Below are 9,322 nucleotides of genomic sequence, written 5' to 3'. Positions count from 1 at the left end.
GCCTCAGACTAAAAGTGGGATGGGCAGGCTGCCCCCATCTCTCTCTCTCATACACACACACTCAGATTGACTTCCCCTTCCCTCCCCCCACCCTCAGGCTCCTTCCCTAGCGGTAGGTGCTCAAAGAATCACAAGGTTCTTGACTCTAAATTAAGATCTAAGAAAAGCTTGGAGCTGCAGGCTGGGGAAGTGAGAAGGAAGGAAGCTGGAGAAGGGAAAGTAGACCCTGCGATGTGGTGCTAACAGGGACCTGGGAACTTGTAGATAGGGGCTGGAGGCTGGACAGGGGACTGCTCTGGGAGTTTATTCCCCGAAAGGATGGTAAGAAGCAGTGGATTCTGAGTGGCAGCAGCATGGCTGGTGGCTGGGCAGTCAGGGAACGAATGAGGGGGTAGAATTGGTGGATGAATGAGCTAGGGGACGTATGCAGGGCAGGGTTGGGCTGTGACTGTCCCTTTTTTCCCCCAGTAAAGGTAGAAAATCTGGGTCACAGCTGAGGAAGACCCCAGACATGGAATCTAGGATGTGGTAAGTTTGGCACAGCAGAGGGGAGCTTGGAGACCACTTTCCCTGGGCTCTTGACCCTTTCCTTCCTGGGCCCACCCAGGGTCTTTCATCCTGAGGGCTAGAACCTAGGGGTATAGGAAATGAGGCTAGAATCTGCCCAAGGCCCACCTGCTTTTGCACAGAAACCTGGAGTGAAGACCCTGGCAGCCCAGACCTCTAGTATGAGCCTGTCCTCCCCACACACAGGATGAGCCTGTGTCTCACTCACTTTCTCTCCCTTCTTGCAGGCCTGCAGTGCTGCTGTCCCACCTCCTCCCTCTCTGGCCACTGCTGTTGCTGCCCCTCCTGCTGCCTGCTCAGGGCTCTTCCTCCTCCTCCTCCCCTCGAACCCCACCAGTCCCAGCCCGTCCCCCATGTGCCCGGGGAGGCCCCTCGGCCCCACGCCACGTATGTGTGTGGGAGCGGGCACCCCCACCAAGCAGATCCCCTCGAGTCCCAAGATCACGCCGGCAAGTTCTGCCAGGCACTGCGCCCCCTGCCACCCCATCAGGCTTTGAGGAGGGGCCACCTTCTTCTCAGTACCCTTGGGCTATCGTATGGGGCCCCACAGTGTCTCGAGAGGATGGGGGGGACCCCAATTCTGCCAATCCTGGATTTCTGCCCCTGGACTATGGTTTTGCAGCCCCTCATGGGCTGGCTACCCCACACCCCAACTCAGACTCCATGAGGGATAATGCAGATGGGCTTATCCTTGGAGAAGCACCTGCTACCCTGCGGCCATTCCTGTTTGGGGGCCGTGGGGAAGGTGAGTGGGAGAGGCTGGTAGGGATATGAGGGGTGGGAAGGCTGGCTGAAAAATCTAAGGGGCAGAAATAGAGACCTTGTCTGTTAGCTCCTTCAAAAGTGTACCAGGCAGTATGCTGGGCACAGGATGCAGAGATGAAGAAGATGCCATCTAAGCCCTTAAGGAGTCCAGGTTCATTGGAAGAGACAGATATATAAGCACTTGGAATGAATCGATGTAGTTAATGCTGGAATAGAGGCATGTACAGCATGTCTTTAGGAAAAGAGAAAAGGGAGCAATTACTTCTGCTTGGGAACCAGGAAGCCTTCAAGGAATTGACATTTGAATTGGACCTTGAGAAAAGAGTGGGAGTATTGTAGGCAGAGGAACACCATGCCAGGGTGAAGTCTCAGCTCAGGGAGGAATGGTGGAGGGACAGGGTCAGGGGTTTAGGGTAGGGCCAGGGCAGAGACGGACATCTCCACTCTGTAGATTCAATGCAGAGATGGGTTCTTTCGGATCTTGGAACTGCCTACTCATCACATGCACGTGTAGGCTTTGGTGAAGTACATTTAGGAAAGTGGAAGAAAAGGATTTGGGAGGAAAAGAACAGAAAACTCAGTGGAAAGCTGATGGCAAGAATGAAACGGGTAACTCCAGAGAAGCAGAATTCAGCAGTGTGGAGTCAAATGGCAGGATTCCCTGTGGTTTCTGAAACTTCTGACCCCCTTCTGGCTCCTGCTACCTCAGGCCTTGGTAAAACCTTCTCCCCACTCAACCAGGTGTGGACCCCCAGCTCTACGTCACAATTACCATCTCCGTCATCATTGTTCTTGTGGCCACGGGCATCATCTTCAAGTTCTGGTAAGCTTCGGGGAAGCTGGTCTGAATGTTTGATGGTCTGGGCTGGAAAGAGGGAGGAAATAAGGGCAGCAATTTTGCTGGGGGTAGTGGGGTAGGAAATGATGGATTAAGGCAAGGCCTTGGGAAAAGGTAGTAAGGATGCAGAAGGGGAGGCAGTGCGAAATCAGGCTGATTCCTTCTCCCAGGGAAATACAAGGATAGTGGAAGAGATGGGGAATTATTAATGTACACTGGGGCTTTGGAAGGAGCCCTGGTGGTGCAATGGTTAAGCACTTGGCTGCTAACTGAAAAGTCGGCAGTTTGAACCCACCAGCTACTCTGTGGGAGAGAGATGTGGCAGTCTGCTTTCCTAAAGACTGTAGCCTCGGAGACTTTATGGAGCGGTTCCACTCTGTTCTATAGGGTCACTATGAGTCAGAATTGACTTGATGCTAGTGGATTTTGGCTTGGGGGCTTTGGTAGGAATCGTTTGTCCCCACTTCCTCGCAGAGAATACTGACCCAGTCCTAGGACTGCCTGGAGAGGAGGGAGAAAATCTGGTGCTTTCTTTGCACACATTTAATAATTGGTCACTCAGTCCTTCACACTTTACTGAATCATTAGACCCAGGTCTCCAGGTCATTAGCTGACTGTGAACTAGAACTAAACCTGTCAGGCACCTGCTGAGGAGGGAAATGGCTCTTCTGGGTGAGCATGGGGAAGTGGGTAGATTCTGGGAGCCCCTGTTGTTGGTGGGGAGAGGGTACTCATTCTGTGAATCTGGATCAGGCTCAGGTGTGGAGGATAGCTCTGGGAGCACTGACCTCCAAGCCCCCTGTGCTTAGGGGGAATAGTTTTATGGGCACACAGTCCAAGTGATTTAGTATTAGGGAACTGTTCGAGGGCAGGTTTCTCTGCTGGGGGAAGTTGGGAATGACTGGGGGAGGCTGGGGGTGACCAGGGCTGCAGGCTAGGGTCGGGGGGGTACCTCAGTGTGTGTGAGAACCTTTTTCCTTCTGGTGCCCCAGCTGGGACCGAAGCCAGAAGCGGCGTAGGCCCTCGGGCCAGCAAGGCTCCTTGAGGCAAGAAGAGAGCCAGCAGCCGCTGACAGACCTGTCCCCAGCTGGAGTCACTGTGCTGGGGGCCTTCGGGGACTCGCCGACCCCCACCCCTGACCATGAGGAGCCCCGAGGGGGACCCCGACCTGGGATGCCCCAGCCCAAGGGGGCTCCAGCCTTCCAGTTGAACCGGTGAGGGCAGGGGCAAGGGGATGGGAGGAAGGGATGGGAAGACAACTTAGGTCTCCTGAGCTATGGTGGGGGTGTTCCTGGGGTGGGTGGGGAAAAGGCAGGCCTAGCCTTCCCATAGCCCCTAGCTGTCCTCCCCAGCCTGGACCCTGGCCCTCTCAAGGGGCTGGACCAGCTCCTCTCTGGGGGCCTCTTCCTCCTTTGCTACTTTCTCTGGTTCTGTGTCCTGTTCTCATATTCCCCTTTAACTCCAGCTCAGCCCTCTTAACCCTGATTCCCCTTCTTTACCCTGGACCTGTCCTTCAGTTCTAACCTATCCCTTGGTCCCTGACTCTGCCCTTTACCTTTTCCTCTCAGGATTCCCCTGGTGAATCTGTGATGCCCCCCAATGCTGGGGTGCCGCCAAGCAGGAGGCCAAGGGGCTGTCATAGCCCTCACCCCACCAAGGGTAGGGCAGCTATGGGGAGCAGGGGCCACAAGTGCTCCTGGCTCTGCCCTTGCACACCACCGGTGGAACACTCCCTGGCCCCACGGGCAGTCCTACCTGCTTCACCCTCCTGTAGGTGGGGGCCTCACATATTGGTGGCTTCTGGTCCCCTATTCCAACCCTTGCACACTCACATGGAAGCCTTGCACACTCACCTCCACCCTCACAGGTCATGCCCATGTATGGCCAGTCTTCTGTACTGTCTCCTGTCTATGCCTCGCCCCTCAGCTGGTTTCTCACACTCTCCCTCCTGTGTCACGTTTCACCCTTTGTCTTCTCCCTCATCCCACGCTCAGCTCAGTCCCTCAGTGGTCCATGGTTCACGCACTTTACATCTCTGTGCATTTCCAGGCCCAGTGTTGCGGTGTTGCGTGTTGTGTTCACATTCTCCCTCATGAACACCCACTGGTCTAGTTTCTGTGGTCCCTGCATGCTGCTCCGTATGAGGGTGGGAGGTGCGTTGGGGGCTTCTTGGCCCTCATCTATCATGGTCCTATCCCATTTCACGTCATGTGCTTCACTGCCCCCTCAATTCCACTCCAAGGGCGCTCTCATTACCCTGTGGGCTCCCCCACGGGATTGGGGGTAGTGAGGCCCTGAACTTCTCTCCTACCCCAACTGTTAAATTCTGTTGTCTGAGAGATGGGTTTTGGGGAGCCACCTGCTGCACTACAGGAGAAAGGGACTCCCGTTTGCCCTTCCTTCCTTCCTCCTAAGTCCCTTGTGTTTTGTCTGCCCTGGCTGTCTGTGTGTGCATCACTCTTTGGAGTTCAGAGCCCCCTGAGCCGGTTCTCCACTCCCCAGCCTCCCTTAGGGCCTCCCTAACTCAACCTCGGCTGTCAGGGACTGGAGCTAGCTGGTTCAAGGCCATAGGGAGCTCTGGTTCCAAATCTACCCCTCCCCTTCCTGGGGTCCCTCATGTCCCCTTCTTCCTCCCCTCCTTCTTCTCCTTTCCCATTTCCCTCTCCTCAGGTTCAACCCTACTCACTGTCTCTCCACCTTCCTTCCTTCTAATTCCCTCCTTCCTGGCTCCTATGCTGTGATATATATTTTTGTATTATCTCTTTCTTCTTCTTCTTGTGGTGATAATCTTGAATTCTTGTGGGATGTAAGTTTCAAAATTTTCAAATAAAGCCTTTGCAAGATACTCAAGTGAGTCCCCTGGTTCTGCTTTATGACCTGTGAACAGGGGAGAGGGGATGGGCAGCCAGGAGGGAGGGAAAGAAGGATGAGGTGGGGAACCACTCAGCCCTGCAGACCTGATGTAACCTGGCCAGCTCCAACTCTGAGCTGGGTACTGGAGGCTTTAACATGGGACAGGATGGAAGGAGGGGGAAGGACGAGAAACTGACAGGAGCAGTTCTGAGGAGAACAGCCGCTGCAAGAAAGAGAATGGAATAGTAGCTTGCTTGTTACTTGCCAGTGAAGGTCAAGAGAGACCATGAGAAAAGACACAGAAGAAAAAGGAAAATTATGGAGAAGGGCAGGCAATGGAGCAAGCAAGGAGAGGAAGAAGAGGTGCCAATAAGACAGATGGAGGGTGAAGGGTAGAGGAGAAGGGAAAAGTGGAGCAATGGCAGAGATGAGAGGGAGCTACAGGAAAGAGGCTGCCCTGCTTTGTTATTTTCAGCCTTCCTTCTTAACCTGCCCCTACCTGCACCTGCACCCCAAAAGCTGTGCAGCATTAGAGGTCCTGCAGTGAAGTTTCATTGGCTTTCTCTACTTCGCCCTCTCAGAGAGGAGGCACTGCTGGGTTATGGGGGTGGAATCAAGGGGTGTATCTGGGGGAGGGAACACAGGCTGCCCAGCTGGGATCAGTCACCTCTGAGCCCCCAATTCTAGGTTTGCCTCTTGTACCAGCCCTGCAAAAGCCCACACACCAGCCTCTCAGCTGTTGCTAGGCTCTGTTGCCATGGTAACCACCCAGGTCCCATTCCCCACCCCCAATCTGTGCCCCAGTTAAACCCACAAGCCCCAGTGCCGTCGAGTCAATTCCGAGTGCCCCATTTGCTCCCTGGAAATGGGGTAGCCCTAGGGTGGATGGGAGACAGTGGAGCGTGCAAGAGGGCCGTCTGGGCTTCCCCGGACTGCAAATACATCAGTATGTTTATCTTTGAAGCTAGAATTAAGGATGTGTCTGTGTTGGGAGGTGTGTGTCTTAGGCATCTGGGAGATTTACTGTGTACCAAGGGAAGCGTGGCTGAGTCCATGCAGCCTGCAATGGTGAGTGTGGGGAGAAGGGAGTCTATTTTTCAGGCCCAGAGCAGTGTGTGCTTGCATGGCATTAGACTCCCTAAGGGACAGACTGCTACAGAAGAAAGAAGCAAAGTGGGGCATGGAGGGATGAGCCAACTAAAAGCAGAGGTATGAGGAAAACAAGCTTCAGAGGGGGTCTTGAACCAACCCAGTGGGGGCTGAAGAGATTCCAGCCAGCAGCAGTAGCTGCCACAGCTCTGGTGGAAGGGAGTGATCTGGGTGGTACGGAAGAGGTGCTGATGGGATGTGGTGAGGGCAGGGAGGAATTGGAGGAGGATGGGAGAGGGAGACTCATTAACTTTTCCTTGCTTTTCCCACAGGAAGCTAGTCCTTCTTGTCAGGTTGGGGGTGGGTAGGAAGAGGGACACTGACACAGCTGGGGAAGGAGCTCGACTGCTTTGAGGGCACACTGGGGCACACTGGACCCTATCACCTTCAACAACTGTCAGAGGGACAGTGTGACCTCGTGGCTCATACATATGCAAAAGGTACACATGAAGGCCCCTAATGAAGAGGGAATTAATTACTGCCTGATTAGACTGCTGTTTATCTAAATTTAAATAAATTAAAATACACCATCAAGACACTGAAAAATCCTCACCTGTTCCCTCTCCCTAACTGCCCTCCTTCCCATGGAAAGTCAGATGGCAGAGAAAGAGGAGAGAAGAGGCCATCTAGTAATGGTCCCAAACTAGATCACATTATCATGCTGATGATTAAAGTCTTAAGGCCCTGGGGAATGAATCCTAACCATTATCTCTCCCTGGAGCTATGGGGCCTTGGGAGGTCCTCAAAAGTCTTCAAGTAGTCCCTTAGATAGTCACTACTTAGTGACAGACCAAGAGCATAAACAGTGCCCACACTGCCCCCTTCGGAATCAGGAGGTTCTTGGGAGGCCCACACATCACAGGCATTTCTGGGATCAGCATCTGTGATCACCATGTTTTCCTTGCCTCCTGGGCTGTGCATCAAATGACTCAGTCGAACTTCTCTTAGGAATTTTTCTGGAATGCTTACCATTGTGGCTCAGACCAAGCCAGGGATGAGGAAGTCCCCAAGAGGAGGGATCTCCCAGGCACAGCTCAGGGTGTGGAAGTGATTCAAGATAAAAACAGTGTGCCAGCTGGAGAACCCCAGGCTAAAATTAACAGCCCTCCTCCCCCTACGCCCCACATTTATCTCTAAAGCTTTTCTCTAAGGAGTCAGAAGTACTTAAATTTGGTTCTTATAACAAGGGCAGGAGCAGGGCTGAGAGATGGAGACATTGAGGCCCAGGGAGTACCAGTTATTGTAAATAGGAAAAGAACAGGAAGAGAACCAGCACTTATAGTGATTGCCACTATTTTGCTCCCACTTTTCCATTCTTGGGTTTTTTTCCATTCCAGCCCCCAAAGTCAACATTTCTCAGAATCAGCAATCTCTAACTGATGCAGCAACTAGGCTTTGGTCACATCTGAGCCCTTAAGACCTTTATTATCCTGCCAACTATTACTGCTCAGTTAACAGACTGTGTGCTGAGTTCAAAAATGTGATAGAGTAGACACTTTAAAAGTGATGCAAACTACAATTACAAACCAAAGGTAAACATCATCTGTTTACATAAACCGAAAAACCAAACCTGACTCATATCTGCTTAAATATTTAATTTAAAAGCTTATTTTTAGGTGTCTGCCACTTCTTTGTTGTGACCTTGGAAAAGTAACTTAAACCTTCAGAGTCTTATTTTAACTATCTGTAAAATGGGCATTATAATGATTTTGGTTAGGGTTATCTTGCTCTCTAAGCAAGGGGCTGTTGTTGTGTGCCATCTTGTGACAGAACTACCCCATAGGGTTTTCTTGGCTGTAATCGTTACAGAAGCATATTGCCAGGTATTTATGGGGCAGTTCTACTCTGTCCTATAGGGTCGCTATGAGTCGGAATTGACTCGAGGGCACTGGGTTTGGTTTGGTTTTGGTTTTTCCAGGGGAGTCGCTGGGTGTGTTAGTAGCTGAGCAACTTAACCCTTTGTATCACCAGGGATCCTTAAACAAAGGGCTACTACTGTTAATAGGAAGGATTTCAATCTGTTTCAGCCAAAATAGAACTGAGCCCAGGATTCTGGCCAGATGAGGGCACACGCTGGTGGCAGCATTCATTTGCTCAAACAACATACACTTATTCAACATATATCATGTACTCAGCAAAGCAGTATGAGGGATACCATGTGTAAAACACAGCTTCTTCTCTGAAGGAGCTGACAATCTTGCTGTGGAGTCAGATATACGACATAGTTAAAATCGCAATAAAAGGCACAGGCTAGAAGTGCTGTGGAAATTCGAGAAAGAGCCCATTATGGGTTGGAGAAACAGGGAATTGCTTCCTGAAAGCGTTCATATACTGTGTTTGTAAGGAACTGTAGTTCGTTCATTTACGCAACTAATGTTTACTGACCGATTACTAACATCAGGCTGTGAAGATCCAGCGGCGAACAGTTCAAAGTTTTGCCCTCATGGAGCCTATACTCTTGCGGGAAGAGCTAGACATTAAAAGTATAATGGCAGGTAGAAATGAGTGCTATATTTAAAAGTAAAGCAAGGTATGGGGATAGAGGTTAACAGGAACCAAAGCAAAGAGTGTGGTGCAGGACGGGTCAGATTTTGATATCTGGGATAAGTTATTACTTTCTAGGCTTGAGTACGGCCTTTACAAAACTCTTAACACATGTTCGTCCTTTCCTGCATATGCGAAGAGCTGAGACATTCTCGGGGGTGGGGGGAGTAAGAAAAAATAACTTCCTACATCAAGCTATTCTACTGTGGGGGAGTGACGGAAGCCCAGCCTGTTAAGAATCCATACCTCCCCTTGAACCTTGATGCATAATTCATGAACCTGTCGCGTTTCCGCCCTCCCATTTCCCCAGAAGTCCCTTCCGGAAGCCCTGGACTGCCGTTCTGTAAGTCCAGCTTCTGCGCTTAGTAGAACCCGCCTCCACTTCCGCTGTGGCGTCACATCCACAGAGGGTTCTACGCGTCCCTGGGCAGAAGCCACTTCCGCCCCTACTTGTCGTAATTTCTGCCCTGAGGATCCTGGAGCCCTAGCAGCGCCGGACGTGCTCTAGCCGCTCCCGGAAGTGACTCGGCCTTTGCACCCCCCCCTTTCCCATTACCGCCCCCCACGACATTGCTATTTCCCTCCCTCCCCCCTTTTCGTTTCCGG

The 9,322-nt window shown here is 51.8% G+C and overlaps 1 protein-coding gene across 1 annotated transcript; it reads left to right on the top strand.

Moving 5' to 3' along the window:
* The first annotated feature begins 511 nt into the window (after nucleotides 1-511).
* PIANP (PILR alpha associated neural protein) lies at nucleotides 512-3,803 on the top strand. The gene is made up of 5 exons (XM_049881489.1): nucleotides 512-528; nucleotides 795-1,312; nucleotides 2,074-2,155; nucleotides 3,163-3,384; nucleotides 3,739-3,803. The coding sequence occupies exons 1-5, from the start codon at nucleotides 512-514 to the stop codon at nucleotides 3,758-3,760; spliced, it is 861 nt and encodes a 286-aa protein (XP_049737446.1). The 3' UTR covers nucleotides 3,761-3,803.
* The last annotated feature ends 5,519 nt before the right edge of the window (nucleotides 3,804-9,322 follow it).

This window comes from Elephas maximus, chromosome 4 (assembly GCF_024166365.1).
Source record: "Elephas maximus indicus isolate mEleMax1 chromosome 4, mEleMax1 primary haplotype, whole genome shotgun sequence".
NCBI lineage: Eukaryota > Metazoa > Chordata > Mammalia > Proboscidea > Elephantidae > Elephas > Elephas maximus.
The sequence above is the reverse complement of the archived record's forward strand: the minus strand, read 5'-3'. Positions and strand labels throughout refer to the sequence as shown.

What these genes read in the sequence shown, in the direction of transcription:
- PIANP (XM_049881489.1), top strand. An exon ending in GTTTGGGGGCCGTGGGGAAG is followed by an intron (nt 1,313 to 2,073) that starts GTGAGTGGGAGA and finishes CCACTCAACCAG; the next exon opens with GTGTGGACCCCCAGCTCTAC. An exon ending in CCAGCCTTCCAGTTGAACCG is followed by an intron (nt 3,385 to 3,738) that starts GTGAGGGCAGGG and finishes TTTTCCTCTCAG; the next exon opens with GATTCCCCTGGTGAATCTGT.